General features: G+C 44.3%; 2 protein-coding genes across 3 annotated transcripts in view; one reads left to right on the top strand and one right to left on the bottom strand.

Annotated features, from left to right (window-relative positions):
* PRODH (proline dehydrogenase 1) overlaps window positions 1–24,228 on the bottom strand; it is a 94,639-nt gene that overhangs the window by 46,318 nt on the left and 24,093 nt on the right. For both annotated transcript variants that reach the window (XM_069242800.1, XM_069242801.1), the window contains exons 3-4: window positions 22,282–22,310; window positions 8,125–8,274 (exon numbers count right to left, since the gene is read on the bottom strand). In XM_069242800.1, coding sequence (XP_069098901.1) covers window positions 8,125–8,274; window positions 22,282–22,310 — 179 coding nt within the window. The remainder of the gene's footprint in view (window positions 1–8,124; window positions 8,275–22,281; window positions 22,311–24,228) is intronic.
* Window positions 1–24,228, top strand: part of LOC138303556 (C-type lectin domain family 2 member B-like) — a 150,093-nt gene that overhangs the window by 104,867 nt on the left and 20,998 nt on the right. The gene's annotated exons all lie outside the window — the stretch shown is intronic.

The raw sequence follows: 24,228 nt of genomic DNA, 5'->3' as shown, positions 1-24,228 counted from the left end.
GTTGGCTCTCTCTGGAATACTCATTAGAACAACCTGAAGTCTACGTGCACCATCGACCACTACTCCGAATGCATGTCTTTTGCTGCTGCTCCCCTTCGCACTCCAAAAGTCTTCCAAGACCCAGTAGTAGTACAATGTCCCAGCTTTAAATGTCTTATAGAAGTAGGGAGATGGTATTTTTGTGGTGGTGTGACCTAGCAACAGGCGGGGGAGACCTGGCTGAAACAAAGAATCTCTGGTGTTTAAAAGATTCTGAAAAGATGGTTCAACCCTTTGAACATTCCATTGTACAAAACTTGATCCAGCATTGGATGAAATAGCCTTTCCTCAAAGACCAGTAAACATTTTGATTACACCTTCTTGAAGAAAATAGGGCAACTCTTACGGTGTGGCCCTAGGACAAATGCTTTATGCATGAGAACATGGCCTGGGAGATCTTGAGAAGCCAGTCTCAGGGAAAACACCAATGTTTGCGCCTGGCTGAAGCCCCATCCCAGTCAGAAGTGTGACACCATTCACTGATGGACTGGGGAGTCCTTCAGCCCTACCAGCCTCTCACAAAAGGAATGAGGAAGCCTACTGGACACAAGGCTTGGTTTTAGAAACCAGGTGAAAGCACTGCGCCCCCGGTTCAACCTGCCGCCACAGACGGACACTGCATTGTTCACCTTACCCTAGAATCTTTCCTGTCCACCTCTAGTTCTTCTGCTACTTCAAAAATACATGTACTAAGGCCGTGTGAAACATGTTCAAATGCTCTTCTTAAATAAGATTGGATAAATGTGAAACAATTCCTGAAGAGCCTGGTGGAAAGTACTCACACATCCGTCAATCGCTCAGTTTCCTGTGGGAAAACAGGTGTATAACACTGAGTGTTCACTAGAAATTTACAACCAAAAGCGAAGGAGAATGGAAAGATTTGAGGGAACAATATCAGATTATTTCTTTATAGATGCTGAGCAAATGATGTCATTACTACAGCAACAATACAATTGAATGCTTGCTGAGAGTGGGCCTGACAGTTTGAGGGACATATTTTTTTATAATCTACTCCCACAGAATAAAAAACCTCGGACTGGTTTGCTCTTAGGCATTTCCGTGGATACGCTGTTCATCTGCACCCTGGGGCAGAGTTTGGGTTGCTTGCATGGAATTTAAACAGTTTTCGGACTTTAAAACCGAATGCACCCAGAAGGCTACAAAGTGTAATGTGTAAAGGTTACGTCAATGATGTTATGAGCTAGCAGCAGGGAAAATTCAGGAGTATAGAAGATTATATAATAAAGAAATAGTGTAAGGGATCAGATAAATAGTTTGAAACAAATATTTTTTTTTGGCCACAGACTATGCTGATAAAACGTCCACGTTTCTAAATCTTAAATATCCCTTGTTCAATTGGAGGAAAGAAGCCACACTTTTTTCTGCCTGTCTAGTTATCAACATATATCCAGTCACATGTTGCCCCCAGTGACTAGGACCAAAACACAATAACAGTAATAACATAGCATGCAGCGCTTAAGCAGTCGATTGTAGGTCGTACAGGCTGCAAAATAATTGCCTTTTACTGCTTGACACTTGCAGTCAAATATGACAAGTCTGCTAATGGCCATGTCCATCACACAGTACGGTATCAGTCCACTCCAGTGAGCAGGCATGAAGTAACTGAACACATGTGCAACACGCTGCTGGCCGACTGAGGATTCTTATTTAGTCCACTACTGTGGGTTCCAACTATTGACCTGCTACGATAGGACCACCTTTTTTACATCACTTATTGACACCCACATATGGGATGTTAAAGTCCATCCCAGCAGATCACTCCACCATTCCCCCCTTCAATCTATGAAAAATCTCAGAATAGGCAACCAAGTGTGGTACCCAGCTAGGTGGACTATGAATATTAAAAATACCATAAACAGCTGGTCAAAGCCGCCAGATTACTGAAAACCATAAAATGCGCGCCTGTCTCTCATTCCTTTATCCATCACACTGCTACGCACTGCGTCCTCTAATGCGATAACCAGACCTCAGTGGTCCTCACGCACAACGTGGAAACGCTCCCCTCACAGGATCAAAACAAAGTCTACAAACTTTTAACCCTATTGGGTGACGCATGCTACCCATGTAGGCAAGGGCTTCAGCGCCCATGTGGGTTTCTAAGCTTCTTATGAATATTGCAATACAGTACAGCATACCAGCCACTTCTCTGGAGACGTGATGCTGTATTTTACACCAACAAGGTGCAGGCTTCCTCACCGGACTCAGAAATGTTTACGGTCCATGTAAACATTTAAATGATGTGTTTCAGTGGTCAGCCGTGCTCAGTGATATACTTTTGTCACTGCTTATAGGAGCACATAGTCGTAACTTGTTAAAAAAAAAAAAATCCATTGAACCTTATCGCATCCCTCCACTGACTCAACCAAGACATTCCTCAGTACTATGAGCTCCTAATCATCCTTCTCAAAGTCCTCACTACGTTTTATCCACAGCACCCCAACTACTCGGTGCACGTCCACTACTCCAACAACACACAGCTTCCTTTTCAAATCCACTTCTACCCTATCCCTACTTAAAACACTGCTCAGCACTTGGGACCTAAAGAGCACAAACTCATCACAACTAATCCACAAAGGAAAAGCTACATATTAGCAACCTAACTAACTCTAAAGCTGGGTCAGGAGTAGGGTGCTACTTGCTGCAAAGCACTTCACTGCTCTGTAAGCGCTATATAAATACCATTTACAGTTGGTTTCTGCATAACATTGTTATGACACGGGTTCAGTGCACCTCTATGCCGGATACAGTTCCAAAAGTCCATTTGTCAAAGGTGTGTCAATGCCGTTTCAACTCGTTAGTTCTGGGTCATCTTCAGGACACCCAGACCCGATTTTAGAAGCGCCTGACTTTAGTACAATGTGTCAAGTTGTTGAAAGAATGGATAGAAGGTAAATGGATGAAGGGATTACTTTGCATTCCACGTGTGGAAAATCTGTGAATTTTGTTGCCAGGCATAGCAGCGATTAAGGCATCTGTGGGGAAGGAGATCTATTCCTGTGGACGATTCCAAGAACTGAACTCTTAAGCAGGTCGGCGAGCAAAGCTTCCAGATCCCTGCTCCGGAGCCCAGGGTCGATATTTTGGTTATTGTTGCTTATTGGGATTAGCCTTCCGCCTTAAAAGAAAAGAAACATGCAAACCATCTGCTAGATTAAATTAATAGGCGTTAGCTGGGATTTCTAGTGAGGGTTGGGGTGCGTGAATTCACGCACTGGTTGGCGATTGTAATAGACGAGCTACAGGAGATTCGGTAGCGTTAGGATGCAGGGCATGACTTTAAAATCTCTAAAATGAGATGAGGCAAAAACATACGTGACTTACAACAGGCTGTGCTCGGAGAGAGGAGAAACCCAGAGGATGGAAAAGAAGGTGAGAGTAATTCATAAATAATCTGTCTAGGCCATGAGAACAGCAGCGCATGCGCACACCACCCTCACCCACGCGATGAATACAATTAGAAAATAAAAATAGTGTCATGTTCCTATAAATCGGATGAAGGACACAGCGAAGGAGAACTGTTTCATGTGGGAGGATTGAGGTGCTCCTCCCCTTTCCTCTGCTGGTCTGGGCAAGACAGAGGAGAAAGGAGTGTTTCAGTGAGTCTGTGTTAAGGAATGCTTCTCAGGATGGGTACTATCAGGGCTGTCTTCAGTCCGGAGCACCCACAACACAATCAAAGGAGAGTGAACCATACTGCTATGTGAAGCCAGGGTCTCCTAGGTGTTGTCCCAAACCCTCAACCAGTAATTACCACGGTTGTGTAAGTGATCAACGATAAGGTATCTTATTGGGTGGAGTCCTCATTGGGTTTCGAACCTGGATACTCGCTTCTCCAGGTGAGTGCCAACTCAATCGGGGAGGATACTGTTGGGATCTGTACAGTGAAAAAATAAAATTACCTCCCATACCTGAACTGTGAAGTTTAATGTGAATAAAAAATATAAGGGTAAGATTAAAAAAGTGAAGGAGTGATGGTATTCAGACACGTTTACTGTCCGCTGTATCACACTTAAATGGTCAACATGTTTCGGCCCTTGTTGCCCAAAAGGGTCCGAGGCCTTCATCAGGACCTTTGTTATTACTGTCAGATCCCAGTTTTCATTGTACCTTTTATATTCGGTAAGTCTAATGTACTTACATATCTTCGCTATTACTGTATAACGAAATATTTTACAGGTGAAAATCAAGCCTGTGTCTTTGGCAAAAACAATTCTTGTAACGTCTGTGGCACTCCCTCATAGGAATTGGAAGAGGCAAAGGTCTCATGCCAACTTCGCCACATATGAGCTTCCCGGCGTCCTCTCCTACAGCATCCTCACCGTCCTCGATCATCCACCACCCATATTATAGGCACAATAAGGTGTAGAACCTTGCAGCTGGGTATCATTCAGCCTTTTTGTAGCAGTGATCAGACCCACAAAAGGAAATGCCCTGCCTGAAAACTTCCTCACCTTAACAACAGAACCTGCAGCGCCTCTCCCCTACACTTATCAACCAAATCTGCAGGGCTCAGGAAAAATAATCAGCCTCCCCTTTCTAACGAGGTCGTTGCTAAATTTCTAATGAGACCTATTCTCCAGTCTTCACAATGAAGCTGCAGGGATGCAGGCAATACACCTCCTCTGTCTGGGAGGGTCTGAATTTCAATGCGCTTTCCTCTCCTTGCACTAGCATGCACGTGAAAAGAAACTAAGAAACCTGGTGTCAAATCTCAGGTCCCTCCTTGAATTAATTGTGTGACCCTATGCAAATCATGTTCTGCTCACAGCTTTTGTTACTGGGGGGCCGGTTTTGTAGGAGAGCAGCACTTTTAAACACTGCAGAGTTCCTTGTGCCTCCAACAGTTTTGAGGCAACAATAAAAGTGCCAAGATACCTCGGTGATTAATGTACCTGCTTGAGTGAGATTGGAGTTTTGTCTAGTGGCAGGTTTGATTCTAAGGTAGCGCAGAGGGTTAATATGCCTGCTACAAAGAACGTGCCCAATGCAGATCACAGAACAGTACTTTCTATGCATAGCTCAGTGAAATACTGGTTTTGTCACAGAGATCCTTTTGTTACTGTGCAGTTCATAAGTTACAGTCATAATCTAGCACAGTGAGCAATGAACGGGCTTCAAGGAGCTGCATGCAAACTGCACGGTGCAGGTTAGAAAGTAATGTTTTTTTACCCAGTTTTTGATTATCCTAATTTTGCTCAAAGGGGTTTGTTTGCGTAGAAATTTGTTATTAATAAAGTCAACCCGAACCACTGACATTCTGAATTTTGGGTTCATGCTTCCCCAGAACAAGCACTCTTAGAAAATGCTACCAGTATGGATGACATGAATCCTACATCTTGTAGTCCCTTTTCCGATCGGCGGATTTACACAGGTACGATTCATTGTCTCTGTACGCGAGTGTGATGTAAAGTGCTCCAATACCCTACCCTGGTAAGAGAGGCGCTATAAAACAAATGAAATACATGCGAGAGCAGCTATGGAGAGATGAGAGGCACTGTGAGAGGGTGATGGTGAAGGAATCATTGAGGGGCCCCAATAAAGATTGTCGGATCCTGGTGCACTGCAAGGTCATCATTTACTATGCCCTTTAAAAAATGAATACAAATGAATATATATTGAAAAATGTGTTGTAGGATGCATATTTTCCCCTGTTTTTTTGGGAGGGGGCGCCAAGCCCCACTGTAGTGGCCAGGCTCCCTCGCGCGCTACGCACCCTATGGAGACTGGTCAGACAACATTTGCCAGGGCTGCTTTGGGTTCCCAGTCTGGCCCCGTTACCCTGCTTCCCTCACGTCTCTGCCAAGAACTGAGGACAGAAATAGGATTAACGAACAAAAGAACTGGCCTGGCTGGAGGCTGAACACTTATTTTTTCCAAAGGGCCTCTGAGCACAGTGTTTGCTTGTTCCTCCATTCCTCTGAATATAGAACAGTTACTCCCCCAGGGAGCTTTTGCCTGTTTTTTTCCTCAGTGAGTCTGTTAGTGTTGTGCTCTCTGCTGCACATAGCCATTTCTGGGATCACCCCAAAAAAAACATGGGGACGAAAACAATCCATATTAAAGGGAGGTAGGGAACATTAGGTTTGCAGATGCAAAGTTAAAGAATGTGGAAGCCAAGACAGCGCGACACAATGAAGACCTGCACAGTGCTGAGAAACAGTGTCATCTGCGTAGCAAGCACTATACATAAACACAAATTGATATTCTTATTATTTCCAGCCTTTGTGCAGCGTCCTGTTCAATTACTTGCAGCACTAGAAAACTATATCAACAGGTGCCATTATTACACAACAGAAAAGTCATATCATTTTCGATGAATAACTCAGCAGGAAAGAGACTACAGCATAAGATGGATTATTTGAGAGCCGGTTGTGGCGCTGTTAAAGGGCACCCAAGCATCATGGGCAGAGAGCCTCCTTCCACCAGCTTTATCGCTATAGGCAGATTACATTACGCTCTACTCAAAACACAGCCAGTGCACTCTGGGAGCTGTAGTCATGATGTACCAGGCTGCGATGATTGGTAAGGGAAGGACCAAAAGCCCAGGATGGAAAGATGCCTTCCCTGGGGTCAAAGCCATCGGGTAAATTGTAATTCCAATAAAAACAAAATTTGTAGGGTTCAGTCAGGGTGAGGGGAGATAATCCTTGTTGTCCTTTAGGGCAGCACCCCCAACAAAAAATACCACCCCCTTTCATATTTAACAAGGGGTACCGAGAGTCGCTTCCTACCAATTCCACCCCTATCCAATTGCCTTCATTGTCCCGGAAAACCCATGCTGCTTTAATCAGTTTTCACTCAGTTTTGCACTGAGCACTAACTGAACAGCTGTTTCTGTTCCTATAAATACTCCCTTTGGCCTTATGTCTTGCTACGATTGATTGATTTCCTTGATTGATTCAATCCAAAAATTGTTCTCGTTGCATTTTACATCATTGGCCACAAATACCTGGTCTTCCCACCAGGAACCTTAGGTTCAGGGTACATGCAGCACCTCTGGCTCCAGGTGGCTTACAAGGGCCGCCCCCGTCTTTAATATTGTCACCTTCCCCCCAGGAAGTTTGACTGAAGGAGATGTTGTCAACGAAGGACTTTGTGTGTTCTTCAGAGTAACTGTTTGCAGATGTTGGTTGTAGGAGAAGAGTTGTCATCTGTACCAGAAGATGGTCCTTACTAGCAGAACTAGGGCTGCCAGCCCCTCTGAGGTATAAACATTGGCTGGCTTACTGCCATGTCCACTTTTCCCTGTTTGGCCAGCGCCTCGGGTGAGGCGGTTCTGGCAGGTTCAATGGTGGGAGATGAAGATTTGAAGGCCAAGAGGAACAGACTTTCTCAGTCTTGTGGAGTTCTAGAGCAGAAGATCTTATTGCCTAGCCACATGATCATGTCTGTCAAGCCCAAGTGATCCCTCCATATGAGGCCCATCTACAAGTACTTTCCTGGAATCACAAGGCTTTCTTTAGGAGTGCCTGGAATGGTTGCAGGAGGTCTCTCACACCAGCACTAAGGTCCAGCTCGTGAATGTCCAAGCAATAAATAAAGATGTCTTTAAATTCTGTAGTTATCTTGTGACATGTGCTCTGCTTCAGAGGTCAACTGTCAGACCATTTCTCTTAACAAATTGCTGCTTGTGTCTTTTTTAATATAGGGATTGGTGATTGCAAACTCCTCTCACTTTGTGTCTCTGACTATAAACAGCTAAGTGAAGTATGTGACAGTCCTGCTTAGGTGCAGGAAGTGTGCAAGGGAAGCCTGTAGGATGTCTTTTTTTGCAAAACACAACATTTAAATACCTGTAAATTAACATTCAGCATTCTGTGGGGGGTCGAGACTGGCTCCTGCTGTAACTTTCCAATTATTTGATGGTAGGAAATCTATCAGAAATCGTGGTGCTTTATAAATTAGTAGCTAAACAGAACTAAGTAAGAACGGACCTTGGCCCCATCATAACCCTATGAATGAGTGAAGGAAAAGTTGCATAATCCCTCGATAGCGTGAGGCGTACCTGAACATTTTGTTCCAATCTTAGAATCTGGCTAAGATGCAAGCTACGACAGGACCAACCTGAGGCCTCGATACATCCCAGGAACGTCTCCATGTGTTGGTCACATTTGGCTTCGTCAGCGTAGAAGTACGTACGAGCACAGGTAACACCCCCCCGTCGATCACCAAAACCAGGCTGGACCTGGTATTTTTTCTCCCGGGACCCTTCACCTGTAAAGAAACACCACTGGTTTGGCTGGTTGAACATAGACATCTTTCATTTGAAGCACATTTGAAGATGCATGCAAATGAAACCTGAATGAGCCATTTCTACAAAAACATGCCTGCAGGTAAATCTCTTGATGACCCCTGGTCATTAATTACAAAAGCAAAAAAAAAAAATCCATAAGGAGAAAATATACACGAATTACATTTACACATGATCACTTATTTGACAAGAAGGCTCAATGCAGAATTTGATGTTCCTAACGCTAAAAACTCATTCTCTGAAAATTGCACCTAGAACTTCGCAAGCACTTAAACATTTACTTGCAATATACGTTAGGGGACTTCAGGGATTATTGCCACAGGTATCTATCATTACTCATTGCTCACCATGCCTAGGGCCTGTAACACACTCGAAATATTTGTTATATATATCTGAAAATCTTTTTAAAGTGCTCTGGGTTCCCTGCACCTGGCGGGACTATTCAGTGCTTATGTCTTTGAGGTGGATTCCCCTGGGAGAGAACTAGGAATACAGGTGACTACATTTTCCTATTGGTGTCTGGTAAACGCAGGGATGTGGAATTCCTATCGCCCGACGCCCGGGACATCTTGTTTGGGGTCAAGGGCAACAAGTTTTTATGTTTACTTTGTCCTTGGGACAAGTAGGCCCAACCCTCTGCAGCACAAACCCTTTGGCTGCCTGTTTGCAGAGAGTAGAACTCTCTGAAGTTGAGGTAATGTGTTTCCAAAAGATAATGCTGTTCGAACTTGTATTTATGGTTCATTATTTGAAAGCCTTCATTATTAGGGTGAGTGCTGTAAATAAATGTTTTAAGGTCACACTTCACTACTGACGTTGGTTCCAGTACAAAAAAAAAAAAAAACGTGTATACACATGTTTGAAAAGTTTAGGCTATGAGGCTAAGTATAATGCTCCCAGAATGCTCTCTGATTAGATGCAAATGAAGTGTCATTTAGTAAAATGTGTTGATGCATGCTAGTATTTCCCAAAAATATTTCTAATGGAAAATCAGTGTAACCATTTTCAACACGATTATGGGAAGCATGAAAATAAACAAACACTGACAAAGCCAACTGATCTGACATATTTTTATAAGTCTTTTAGTTTCATCAATGCGTGTCTTGCTTTGACATGGCTTTTGTAACACTTTATTGTTGTGGGAGCTACCAGGCCCTCAACATTGTAACAAACACTGGCAAAAACCCCCCCAAAAGTTTTTGAACTCTAAAAGCACACGTTGCCACCAGTGGCATAACAAAGGCCCCGCAGCCGCTCTCCAGGGGGCCCCTTCAGCACAGCACCTGCCCTGAGTGAGTCTGGAGAGGGGGCTCCTCCATGTTCTTTGCAAAGGGGCACCCTCCAGTTTCGTTACGTCACTGATTGCCACTGTAGTTCCTGACACTGAACCAAACTACTTTGTGTGCCAATATGCTCTTTGTGGAAGAGCAGAATGCGATCACTCGCAAGAAAGCCAGCCGAAAGAGAGAGAAATAGAAGTTTAATAAAAACAAAATGTCTTTGTTAACACCAGACCTAATTAGGGACCAAGACCCACATGTAGGTAGCTTTTTGCATGTCGCAAACAGCGACTTTCGCTGTTTGCGACAGGCAAAAAGCACATTGCGATGCAAAAACCCAGTTTTGCGATTCGGTAACCTGGTTACCGAATCGCAAAACGGGTTTGCGACTCGCAATTAGGAAGGGGTGTTCCCTTCCTAATTGCGACTCGCAGTGCAATGTAGGATTGTTTTGTGACCGCGAACGCGGGCGCAAACCAATCACAGTTTGCACCCATTTCAAATGGGTGCTAACACTTTCGCAAAAGGGAAGGGGTCCCCATGGGACCCCTTCCCCATTGTGAATGTCACTGTAAAAAAATTTCAGAGCAGGCTGCTCTGAAAAAATGAAACGAAAACGTTTCATTTTTCGTTTTAGTAATGCATCTCGTTTTCCTTTAAGGAAAACGGGCTGCATTACAACAAAAAAAAACTGCTTTATTGAAAAGCAGTCACAGACATGGTGGTCTGCTGTCTCCAGCAGGCCACCATCCCTGTGAGGGCCGCCATTCACAAGGGGGTCGCAAATTGCGACCCACCTCATGATTATTCATGAGGTGGGCATTTGCGAAGCCCTTGCGAATCACAGATGGTGTCAGGGACACCATCCTACATTTGGATTTGCGACTCGCAAATTGTGAGTCGCTCTGACTCGCAATTTGCAGGTCGCAAATCTGAACCTACCTACATGTGGCCCCAAATTCTTAAAGAAAGTCACAAAAGTGCACCCATGGTATATGTCGTACCCCTATAAAATATTTGTGAACTGTATTTTAGCATGGGTAAATACGCATGTGTAGATTTGCTCATGTGAAAATCTATTGAGCATTTGCAAGTTCATTTTCCCTCCAGCCACTTTCTTCCCAACCCTGGAAGAAGTTCTAATTCTGCCATTGTCAGGAGTAAATGTCCAACCTTTCTTATTATGGGAAAATATTAGAGAGAAGCTGGAGAAAATCTTTAAAACATGCAGGTTAGTAGGTTTGCAGACTCAAAGGCATTCCAGCCCTGGAACTATTGCTTACTGCTTCCTCCAGCCCCAGTATGCAGATCTGCAGAAAGGTGGCAAAATACAGAAAATGCTACAGTAGGGATTGAAACTCCAAGTATTCGAGCCCTACTATGGTAGTAGCCCTGGCATAATCAGAGAGGCTATTATCAGAGCTCTTACATAATGAAATTGCTGCCATAATTTGTCGCCACACTACATGGCACCAAAGGGACAAGTAGATCTTTTTACAGGACAAGTAGATTTGAGAAGCAACCTGTCCCCTGGACAAGTAGATATTTTAATAAATTCCACACCCCTGAAACGTCCTGCACTGATTTGCTGCTTCTTTCGTGAGTTCCATCTACTCATCGGAAAAAGAATGGGAACTGACAGAACATGCTTGAATTTCAATCACTCTTCATGCTGATGTAATGGCTAGCAGGAAAGCCACTTTCCATGTAAGATGTTGTAAAGAGACTTTATGAATGGGCCCAAATGGGGGTCCCATTAACTTGGAGAGAACAATGTTAAGTTCCCAAGGAGGAGATAGTGTCTTAACTGAAGGGAATACATTTTTAAGCCCTTTTTAGAAGTCTTTAATGACAGATATTCTTAAGAAATACGTTTGTGACAGTTTCTATAGGCCACATTAGCCATAAGATGGCCTTTAATCGAAGAAAACTGTAAACCAGACCTTGCCAAATGAAGAAGGTAGGGCATAACCACATCTTCCTGACACAAGGGTGGATTGTGTCTGTTTTGGATGCACCATAAGCAAAACCTTTTCTACTTACAAGAACATGATTTTCTTGTGGAAGATCTTTTAGTCTCTTCTAACATGTCCATGCAGTCTTGTGGAAGGCCAAGTGACCATACTGGAGGAGTTTAGGAGCCAAGCTGTCAAGTTGAGTGATGGAAGGCTGAGGTGAAGTATCTGTCCCCCGAACTTGTACAGGAGATCCTGTCTGTGAAGCAATCTGTTGTGTGGTCTTAGGACAGAAGACTAAGAAGATTGGTGAACCAGCACTGACAAGGCCATCTGGTGCTTTCATTCTCACCCTGGTTTTGGACATGTAGAGTGTGAGGAGTACTGTTGGTATGAAAGAAACTGGGGAAATGTGTAGAAAAATTTCCCTGACCAGTTTATCAAAACGGCATTCCCATTAAACCCTGGTTGAAAGACTCTAGATGCGCAGTCTCTGTATTTTTAGTTGCCGGAGTTTGCAAATAAGTACACGCGAGGATAGCCCCAGTCTTTTAAGACCTCGTCGTTAAGAACCTGGTTGTAATTTTCCTGAACTACTCAAGTGAGTGCATCTGTCTGTACAATCTGAACCCCTTGAAGATGGAGAGCCATTATGGTTAAGTTCCTGTCTATTAACCATTTCGATATGGCTTGAGCTTTGAGAGACAAGGGTTGAGAGCGAGTCCCTCTTTGCTTGCATTGTTGTTCTACTGTCAGTCTGAACAAGAAAAGTGTTTGTTATTGATGGAAGAAAATATTTCAAGTACAGATGAAGAGTTCTCAATTCCAGAAGACTGATATGATGAGTTGTTTCTTTGTCCGACCAAATCCCTTGAGTTTGCAAGCATCCCATATGAGCTCCTCATCCCTGGATAGAGGCGTCGGTGATCAATGTTTGAGCTGGCAGATGCTGATGGAATGTTATTCCAGGCAGTAGATTTTTTTGGTTCTTTCCATAATGGGAGAGACTGAATTGCACCCTGTGCAAGGGTCAGTTTATTTCCCCATTGGTCAGAGAGCCGACTCCACAGAACTTCTAGGCATTGTTGCAAGGGCCTCATGTGAAGTCTTGTATGTGGAACTAGAAAGATGGAAGAGGCCACGAGACCAAGCAGAGATGCAATCTGTCTCACTATTGGGTAACAAGTATGTAAGAGATTGAGACATTTCAGATTGATTGATAGTGACCTCTTCTGCAAAGGATACACTTTTGTAGAATGGTCATCAAGTAATTCTCCAAGGTTTTGTGTCTTTTGGACTGGGCAAATTGCAGACTTTCTGAAGTTAACTTGCAGACACAGATTGGTGTGAGTCCTGAGAAAAAACTGTCAATGTTTCTTTGTCTCCGTTGAGGACATACCCTTTATTAACCAGTAGTTAAGGTAAGGATAGACAAAGATGTTTCTTTGATGGGCTGCAACAACAGCCATACATTTGGCGAATGTTTGTGGAGCTGATTTCAGTCCAAAAGGTAGGACCTTGTATTGGTAATGATGAGATCCTTCTACGAATCAAAGGAACTTTCAATGCTTTACGGATATTGGAATGTGAAAAAGGCATCTTGGAGATCTAATGAACACATTCAGTCTCCTTGGTGCAGTTGGAGAGATTTGGCATTGCGGACGTTATTCAGAATTTTTGTTTTTTATGTACTTGTATAGTGCTTGAAAATCTAGGATGGGTCTGAATTCTTCTTTTGGTCCTTTTTTCACACCAAAAAAAAATATCAGGAATAAATTCCCAATCCCGTCTGGTGATAGCTCATCCAAAGCATGCTTCGGCAATGGAGTGTTGACTTCTTTTTGCAGAAGGTCTTACTGATTTACAGACCTTTTGAATGGTGGGAGAGAAGGAGACCTGAATTAAAGAGATCATTTATTCTGGACAATAGTCAAGACCCATTTGTCTGTTACTATGCACTACTCTTCCAGGTGTTTTTGCCATACCCCTCCCCACGCGTGTATGACAAGCAAAGAAGAGGGAAGTAATGACTTGTTGTTTAGCCGTACGTTTCCCTGTGGATGCAGACTGCTGTTGGGTTTCCCCTACCTCTTGGTGGTTTTCAAGGGCGAGTGTTGTTTTGGTTTTTGCTGGTGTGGTTAGCGAGACCAGTAAGGCTTTTGAACCCTTCGAGAGAAATATCTCCTATCATACCGTCTGTACCTCCTACAGTATTCTTCCCGCTTCTCCAGACCAACAGCCTTCAGCGTGCCCATCTCTGTTTTCATTCAGGACAGCTTGTTGACTGCATGAAACCCAAAAAAAGAAAAAAAGGTGTTTCCTGATAATGGTAAATAAAAATGAAAAATCTGTGTTGTGCCCCTGGTTTGACTCTGGTTAATCTGAACAAACATTATCTACGTTTGCATATCCCATGACGATATCCATGAACAGCAAGATCCGATTGATCCGCTGCTGCTGAACTTATTATCTATTAGCCCGTTCATCACCTGGCCACCTTCATTTAAGATCTCTTGAAAGTCTTGTCTGTATTCTTTTGGGAGGTTCTCCGTAAATCTGTTTGACAAGTCCCACAGAGACCTGCCATACCCTTCCAACAAGGTGGAAGCAATGGCAACTTTCACGGCAGACGCTGATGTCCCACACATCTTTTTTCCAAAAGCATCTATTTGTTTGTTTTATTGGTCTGGTGGCCCCGAATATAAAGGAGCAACACTGTTGGACTTTCTTGCTGCCGCTATCCTGATTGAATCTGGAGAAAGGTCTGATCTAAGGAACTGTGGGTCCTGGTCAGGTGGCTTACATTTTTTAAGAAGTTGAGATGGGGCAGAGTTCACTGATGCAGGTGTACGGAATAATTGCTGTGCAGGTTCTAATAGGCCAGGAACCAGGGGGAGTAATGGTTGTGTTGCTGTTCTCTGCTGTAAAGTCTCAAACTTCACAGAAGACGAAGTAGCACTGGTAGGGATACCAATATTCAATTTTGTTGCCCCTCTTGGTAAAACCTTGTTAAAAGATAGGAGGATCACCTACTCTACTGGAGAGAGTTTTGCCAGAGGTGTATCTGTCAGAGTAGGTGAGTAACCTCTGACTGATGAGCAAGTAGTGGTAGTCCAAGATGGAAATCTTCCTTTTCTATGTCTAGATCTGGATCTTGTGCTTGGTCTTCTAGATTGTCTGGATGCAGATCTGACTCTAGATGTCACTTTGGTTGTGTACCAGTGACGTAGTGGACTCCTAGATCTTTATGAAGACTTATGGAGTGAAGCTGTAATATGTGGGCTACTTCTGGGCCCTGTTGGAGTTGTAGAGAGCATAGACCTGGAGAAAATTGGGGCAATGCAGAAACCCTAGGAGTTAGCATAGTAGGGATGTGGATCTCAGGTGTGACCCTTGATGGCGAATAAGTACGAGAATACTCAGAGTCCAAAGTATCCAAATTATGTAGCACAGGTCTAAGTTGTAAACTTTGAAGTAAACGTGGAAAAATATTTAAAGACGATTGGGATCTGGCCCATGATGTAAAGAGAGGCCTGGATTCAGTCACGGGTGGTGATTGTCAGCAAAGACTGATGTGTGCTTCGATGTCTAATGTTTTTCTTTCAATGCTGGCTTAGTCGTTGGTTCTGGTGTCAGTTCCCGCTTTGACGTCAATGGGTGGTGGAAGGTCGACTGATTTCCGCAGAAACGTATGCTTCGAGATCCAACGCTGCGGATGCTTTGACATCAAGTGGTGGCTTGACGATGTTTTCCACGCCGAACCTATTGATGGCGAGCGAGCTGGTAGCTGTTCTAGCCTCTATGTCACAGTCCTAGACATCGACCAGGAACATCCACTTGTGATGATGATGATGATGTCGTCTCTCCCTGGATTTCCCTCTGCAAGAGTCCTCGGAGTGAGAGGGCAGAGCTTTGCAAGAAGACTGACCTTCCCCAGTGCCTCTTCCTAAACAAGATGGTGTGACTTGCCTTCTGTTTTTAGAGACCACGTAGTTTGATCTTTTCTCTGTCCTTCAAAGTACGCTTGGAAAGCTTGATAGTGGCACGAAGTCTCAGGATGAGGAGAATGCAGAAGGCAAACAATACAGACAGAGTGAGGACCTGCATGAACCTTCTACAAAAAGTGAAGGCATTCTTGACAAGAAAATAAACTATTTTGTGTCAGACAAATGTCTATCTGCAGTATAGGTGCTGAAAAATAGCAAATGACTTCCAAAAGAAAGGTTTTGGAAATATTTTTCAGTGGTTTTACCCAAAAAGGTAGCACTCCGTGTCCCAGGATTGTGTCTCTAGGAGCCAGAAGTATGAACTGACCTACCTGTCACAGGTGAGGCATGTGGGATACAGGGGGTATTGTGAAGTTCTTACAGGCACTGTGCCAGTTTTCTCTACTATTATTTGAAGGGTAGCTTATTGGCTGACAAGGTCCCATTCTCTTTCCTTAAAAAAAACGGTTTGTGAAAGTATTTCTATGGTCATTCTTTTATTAATCTCACATGTCTATGTATTTGGCTCTTTTCAATGAAATATGGCCATTTGTTGCCTTTCTTTAGGCTGCAGACATATGTAAGGCACTCAATACAAAGTTTTAGACATCTGATTTTTATTTTTATTTTATTGTTCCGGGTCCCCCGCACATGGGCGGGACTATTTAGTGCTTATGTCTATTGATGTGGATCCCCTGGAAGAGAACCACACCACTCCTCTGAAAGTGGGGACTGACAGGAATGGGGGGGAATTTACAGGGAAAGAATCCGCCAGAAATATTGTCACCTGATGGATACTTCTACCTACAGATCCCTCACCATATGAGCCTATTCCAAAGCAGAACCCAATGTAGGCAGATCTGAGGAGCAGTGCAGACAAATTGTGTCACAAGACTGGGTAGACACACTGCAATGCCCATTGAAAATAAAACTAGGCTCAGAGACACCAATGCTGAACCAAAAGCAAGCTAAACCCGGAAGCAGCAGTGACCGAATGGCAAGTAGAAATTCTAAGGTGTGAAACAACCTTTGGCCCTAGGGCACTATAGTAAGGTGGAATCCAGCGCATGACTACAAATGGGGATCAAGAAAAAGAACTGCAGTTGCTGCCCATGCAACTGGATTCAAGCTAGCCTGGCTGATGAGGGGTGAAACCCCGAAACCCGTCCCAGGATGCTTGTTTCCAGTCCAGGGAAGACCTGGCCTAGCAGTTCGGGCTGGACTGTTCCCATGGGGAACAGGGTCAAGACTGATTTGCATACGACTGGGTCCAAACTGGAATGGCATGGTTAGCAGAAGAACGATGGATTAAACCCAGATCTGTGACTGGGGTGAATGTTTGACATTGTTCAGCATTCCGTCCATCGCTGGTTCTTTTTGCTAAAGCCAGCAAAACCTGTAGACGAAACCCAGAAAGCAAAAGGTATGTGAAAAGGCTCGAACAGTACAAGGGGCTCTGGGTGCAAGAATCTCCCAACACATCCAGATGGAAACACAAAACAGGCCTTGACGGATACCAGGGGCTGAAGCTGGGCAAAGACCAGAGGGTACAAAGCAACAAAACTAACATCACAGCAGAGTGCCCCACATCAACTTAGAGGCAAAATGGCTCAGACAGTCACTACGAGAAAAACACACATTGCATCACAGGACCAACACCACAACACCAGAATGCCCCGCCACTTAAGAAAGGGAGGCATCTCAACAGTCTGGTAACCAGCAAAACCTAAGAGGAGCAAACCAGAAACCGACAAACAAAAGTAACCCCTAGCAGGTGGAAATGTGGCCAAATCATGAACAGCCACAGGTGAGCCAAGGAATCAAGCCCATCCCAGGTGTAGAGAAAGAGTCGTGGCAGACTGCACAAAAAGTCAAAGACGTCACAACCAAAGGACAGCCAACCCCAGATTGCACTGAGGCACTGTCAAGAACACCAAAGCACCAAGGAGAAGTATCATGGGCCATCAAGAAAGAATACAGTCACAACCCGTGCACGGCACACCAATCATAGGGATCAAAAAGCACCAGAACCAACAACCACAGACCAACAAGAAAGATCAAACACATCCAATACACCAAGGGCTACACCACCAAACAACAATGCAAGACCATAGAGGATATGCAGATGGGAAAACCTAATCATCCACACGGCCAACTGGTAGATGTACCACCCTAGAACACAGTAAACACACATGTTAAAAAAAAAAAAAAAAAAAGTACATTTCACACTTGTATAGCGCACTACTCACCCGTTAGGGTCTCAAGGCGCTGTGCGCATACCGCTGTGGAACCCCTCCTGACTTTTCCCTGTGAGGCGCCCACTCCTGGGCAACCCCCAGGGTGAAGCCAGGCATCCAAGTGCTGTCAGGGCCGTTGTGGAGATTAAGCAAGCTATTGCCCAGAGTTACAGAGTGGGATCCATTCATTAGATTAGGCACCGAGGCAAGAATTATCTGATCCAAGGGAATTGAGCCCAAGACCTGCAGAGGTGGAAATTGAACCCTGGTCCCGGACCAGATCTCTGCATCAGGGTCTGCCGCTCTAATCATTGTGCCACACTTCGACATGGAAGAGACTCACCCGGTTTACAGTCCACTGGTCATCAAGACAACAGAAAACTCACTAGGCCTCTGCAGGTGCGACATTTGCGTATTACCCACAGACAGTGCAAAACTGGGGCCGTATAATGTGTTGAGTGACTGTTCTATGCAGTGTCCTAGGTTCAAACACAGAACTCAGAATTTTTCTGAGTTAATGTAAGGAGTTTAGACAGAACAAGTCGAAAACAGGGAGGCAATCCCTGTTTACTGTTTCAGACTAGTTTTGTTTAAACTTCAAACAGTAACCTGAAAAATTCAGAGTTAGATGTTTGAATTCTAGACACATTACATGCACACAAAAAAAAAAATATATATATGTTGGCAAGATCATCAGGGCAGAATCCATTGCAAAGCCTGGGTCAGCACCACCACCTGCACTGGGTTAGCGTCAGGAAAGCCGGAAGAACAACATGTGTCAGCACCGGCCACAATGCCCCAAAGGTACTGAACACCAGCCTCTGCGCAGGCGGCCAGGAGCAGAATCTGAGGATATCACCAAGGATGAAGTCAAGAAACAAGGCCACCAACAAGGGGGCCTGCCCTGGGATTGAGGCATGACAGAAAGAGTGACCCTCAAGCGGTGAGAGGCAAAACGGTCACCAGAGGCAGACCCATACCCTAAGCCATGCCCCCAAAATCACTCCAGGACCCAGAGCTGTAGCTTGCCTGGAGAAAGGCTGTTTCACTGACCCCCCCGCAGTTCCTTGAAGACAGAGATATGGTTGAATAAGAAGTCTGCAACCAGACCAGGTGCAAAACAGGCACAAAACAAGCTATTTCAAGAGTCGGTATCCCTTCTGTCTCCTGGGAGGATTAATAAGGGGAGGAATTTTCAGTTAGAAGTGCACATCAGAAACAATTATTTTAAAATATTAATGTTACAGCCTGCTTCATGCAAGGGTTTGAATTAGGGTTTGTAAGGGGCTAGTTTTTCTGGAGACAGATGGGGCAAACAATACCTTACTACACTCGATCATAGCCCATTTTGAAGGTGAGAACACACTTCGCAAACTGCAGCACTAGGGTTCACTCTAGTGTTGAGGACGATCTGTTGACATCCCCACACTACCTCTGTAGTGTAGAGGACATCAATGGGTCATCCAGAGGCAGGGTGTGTGGGAGCCTCTGGTGCTCACACCAGAGGCTTCCACCTCCATCGAAACACATATGGAGGCCAATGACAAACTGCTCCTGGGCCAGTCCCCGCCCATCATTGCCATGGGTTCACCATACAGCATGCGGATATCACAGATTCCACTTGACAGAGCCATGAGCAGGAGAGTGGGTTCCGCACACATCTGGTGGAGGACTGTTCCAGCCGGTGGGCACTTCCCAGTTTGTGGGTGGCATCCAGCGATGCCTCTCGCGAACAGATTCCTGTGCGTGGATCGTGGCAAACAGGAATCCTACTAGCTCCATGGATTCTTTTTGTGAGTAGTGGGGGCATAATTAAATTCTGAGGTTTCCCCTTCCCTGGGTGGACCGAATGGACCCCAGAGGAGAGAGTGGTCGCATCCCCGAGAAACAAATGTGGCCGCCATGTTTGTTTTCACCAGCACAGCCTGGAGTCACTGTGCAGCCCTCTGGGTAGCATAACGAATGATCAAAGGCTAAGCGGACTGGCATCGCATTGCATCACACTGTGTGGTGGGTGGAAGCAAACAAGAATGATGTGATAAGCGATTGGCTGAAGTTAGTTGAAGCCTCACAGCCGCAGAAGCAGCAGCCTCCACTTCATTGGCTGCGAAGCCTGTGTGAAGCTGCAGCATTGCATTGTGCAGTCTGCAGTCCTGAAACAGAGAAAGAGTCACCAATGTCGCTGAAACGGAGGCTGCGGTCTGCAAGGAAAGAGGAGAGTAGATATTACTGTCCTCAGTGCCAATCTCTGCCTGGCTTGTATTTTCCAATTTACCACACCCCGTACCACAGAAAAGTGATGTCCTGGGAACCTGATGGAGCAGAACACAAAGAATACTAGTATCTGCCTTTAAACGGCAGTCTATGGTAACAAACCTTTAACGGCCCGTTACATCACTCGCTGAGCAGTCTTTCAAACTCTTCCATCTAGTTTTGAAAGAAGTCCCTTAATCTACAACTTTTTCTTCCTCAATTAAATTTGAGCCACCTTCTCTTTTTGGCCACCACCCTTCGGAACGCGACAGATGTCATGTATTCCAAGTGCATTACTGCTAATGCACAGAACATATCGGTGGACCGGACGTCTGCCAAGTATTGACGGAGTACTCTGTGCGCAAACTAAGGCTCTTATGCTTAAGAAAGTGATCTTTAGGGAAGTTAGGAGACGCTGCCCCAGGAGGTTTACACCAGTGTTCAAATATAGATGCTGACACTGTCTGAGAATGGGCCATACATGCATCAGACACCCCCAGACTTATTTCTGCACAATGGAAGGAGTTGGAATGAGCACAATTAATGCACCAAAGGCACATGAGACACGTTAGCCTCAGTCTAAGCAGGAGGTGTTAGGAAAGGTTTACCTGACTCAGACTGGGAGAAGTAGTCAATTCTTAGCCTAAACTTGCTGTCATGGGGTTTAATAGTGGTCTCATATAGGAAGAAGGCAGATGGTCCTGGTTCGAGTGATCCACTGATCAGAGCACCCCCACAACTCACAGGTTAGAATTGTGGCCTGCTTACCACCTTCATCCTATGGCGAAATGCGGCAAATATTCCAGTCTGCCATATCACAACTGGTTGTCAGTCAATGCCCTGCAAGTAGCACTGGGCGAGATAACCACCATGTTTTGACAGAGTATTCCGTGCACCAAACCCGGAGACATTTAGTTTTTCAAGAAGTGCTCTTTAAGAGATTTAGGCGAGTCTGCCTTAGCACGTTCATTCCAGTATTCAAAAGTAGATATGGTCACAATGCCCATGGGGATGGGCAGCTAATGGATAAGGCACATCAACTTACTTTCACACACTGGCAGGAGATGGATTTAGAGCAATGAGTGCACTAGGGGCATGAAAGAAAGACATCTTCCTCCACTAGGAGACACTGGAAAAGATGCACTTGGCATCAGTGACGAATTAAAGTGAGACAGAGACACAAACAGTGTCAAAGCTTAGCCTAGGAATGTTTTTATAGGGAACTTGTGTAGACAGAAGGAAGACACTTAAAGTAGGAGAAACATAGATGACTGTATCAAACAGCATGACTGGATGGCAGTATGTATGTGGTGGCCCTGTGTGTGCCTGGCGGGAGGTGTGTAATAGTTTCCTAGAGGCTTGCATGTGTGGAATCTGCCTGGTGATTGGGTGGGTGTTAGTGTGATTGGTGTGAGTCTGGTGTATGTGCGGAAGTGATGGGTCCTTGTGGAACAGCAGCATGTTGATTTGAGTGTTGTTTGGGGCCAGTGGTTAGCTATGTGGATGGCTGTGTGTGGCACATCAAAGCGTGTGGATGGACAGTAAAGTGGTTGGTGCCCCGACGTGGCTTCACTGCTCACAGTATGGGCTGGGTTCAATACTCGGACACTGTTTGTTAGTATTTGCTTTGAACCCATTTCTACTGGATGAGCCAAAAATCCAACCAGTAGGAGCCTGTACTGGAGTAGATAACGGGCTCTGAGGTAATAATCCCAAATCTTTTTTTAAACTGAACACCCAGGGGAGTCCTGGGTGGGCTGACTTGCATGGACCATGCTCTGTGTTCTAACCCATAATGTCCTACAAATCTCAAACTTTGGCTAAAATCAATCATTTTACTTAAATCGAAGGGAGGAACTGCAGAATTTGGACCTGGGCACGACTGCCACCTAGGAAAACCTACCAAACCGAGAAATGTATGAAAACTAGACACCACCAGGAGTCCTCAAAGCAGAAGAGCGGAACCAAGAGGGCGTTCACAGTTGGATCAATAACACTCCGTGGGCAGAACAAATAAAGCACACCAGGGAGTAGGGTAAGAAAAGGAGCGTTGAAGAGTGCGAAGAAAAGAGAACAGGGCAAGCACTGAACAGCATCATCCCTTCGCGACACGTCTACAAACCGTCTCTGTTCTAGTCCTGTTGCTGCTGCCTCCAATACAGGGCCACTGTAATATTTCAGATGCTGAAAACTAAAAAAACAAGAAGAAAAAAAAAAAAAAAACACACACAAACAGGAAGAGGCGCCCTTTCGACATACCTTCTCTTTCCGCTTCTGAAGTGCACGACCTGAGCAAGAAATTAAAAAACAAAGAAAATGAGAACTTAAGTAAGCAGTTCTATTCTAATTAAATCAAGGCTGAAGAGCAACAGTACTCAATCAAATAAAGAGGGGAAACAACTTTCACACCGTACAAAGGGAAATTGTAGTGTCCTGAATAAAACAACATTCCGCTCTGGAGTGTAAATTTTAACCCTCCCCCATCGACTCTGCAACAGACCTGAACGCTTGTTGAAGAGACAACCATCCCAACAGTGGTTTATGCTTTTTATTTTATTTTTAAGTTGGAAAATAAAGTTTAAATTTTTTTTTAAAAAAAATAAAAAACACACACACACCAACATTATAATTGAATCATTGTTATTTCTTTGACATATTTATTGAGGGTCCATACGCAAAGAGTAGCAGGGACCTGTGCAAAAATGTGTCGCATTACATACAACTTCTAGTCCAGACACACTGACTAAGAAAAAGCGCCTGAAAAAGAAATACAATCCATCTTCAACTGAATATGGAACTGAAGAGATAGCAAAAGCGATGAAATCAAACTAGGTGATGTGATCAAACTTCTTACACTCCATCACAACCCAATCCTAATTGTGCAAGTCAACATAAAAGTAGTTAGAAAGATGCAAGAGCTGACAAGGAAGGACCCATTAAATGGACCAAGAACTGGCCCTGTGCGGCGGGGGTAAGCTGCAGGGTCTGGCCTAGGGCCAGCCCTCCGACCCACCCACCCTGGGCTCTGAACGCCCCCTGTTCAGGCCCGCTCCTCTCTCCCTTCCATGCAAGGCAGACCCTACTTTTAATGTTTGGCTTTTCTTGTACATGCTTTTTATATTGCTCAACACTCACAAATCAAAAGCGACTTGCTGGGCGGACACAAAATGTTGCTCTTGTCCAGTATCTAAAATGGGCACCAGTGACCCCTAACAAGTTGTCCCTGACTCGCATGCAGCTTTCAGCGATTTTTCCAGGAGTGGCTTGTACCTTACAGTGTCTGGGTACCCCTAAACACTGACTTGGGGCAGGAAACCTTTGCAGTTGGCCCCACCAGAATTGACTTGCAAGTTTCAAAATAGCAGTAAACATTGTTTCTAGGCCTAATCAAGCCAATAACAGTTTATAAAAAATTCAAAATGTGATTGACATGATTTACAATTCGTGACACGAGTTAAAAGGACAGATGCACAGAACAGTTAACTGTTTAAATCCCACTAGGCATCTTTTTAAAATGCTAATAACTCAACAATTACTGAACAAATTTACATCAAACCAAAAAAGAAAAAGCAGACTTTCTGAGAAAAGTTGTACAGAGATGGCAAGTTTTGAAAAACATCTAGTAGTTTTCACTATATCTATCAACATAATTTCTTCTGGGGGCTAAAAGGGAGAAACCACGGTTTTAATTTTTACCATCCCTGTTATTTTTGGTCTTGTAGACAGATCTTTGCGAAACATAGCATGCTGAAACTTAGCTGACCGATGAAGTAGATTAACAAACTCCATGCTAATCCTTCCATGGTGTCACAAGTTATAAGCAACTCAAAAAATACGTTTTCAGTGGAAACACCCACTGAACCTCATTTACACAGTGACTGTGTAGCATCAGTAAAAAAAAAAAAAAACACAGACACAATGATTTAGCCACGTTATTCTCTAAGCGCACACATCCAGAATAACGTATGCACACATCACATCCCATGCATGCACTTCGAAAATGACGTGTGCCTTTTTTTTTTTTTTCCATGATTCATTTACCAAGCCAAGATGGCAGACACCTTAAGAATAAACAAAATTAAAAAATATTAATTTTAGTTGTACAAATTTGCTTTTTACACTGTGGAATGAACTGGCAGGAAATGGCAGCCGCTGGGCCCTCCACTCCAAAAAATGTAATTAAATGAAAAAAAATGTTAATGGACA

This window comes from Pleurodeles waltl, chromosome 7 (genome assembly GCF_031143425.1).
Source record: "Pleurodeles waltl isolate 20211129_DDA chromosome 7, aPleWal1.hap1.20221129, whole genome shotgun sequence".
NCBI classification, from domain to species: Eukaryota; Metazoa; Chordata; class Amphibia; order Caudata; family Salamandridae; genus Pleurodeles; species Pleurodeles waltl.
This window is presented reverse-complemented; position numbering and strand designations above follow the sequence as displayed.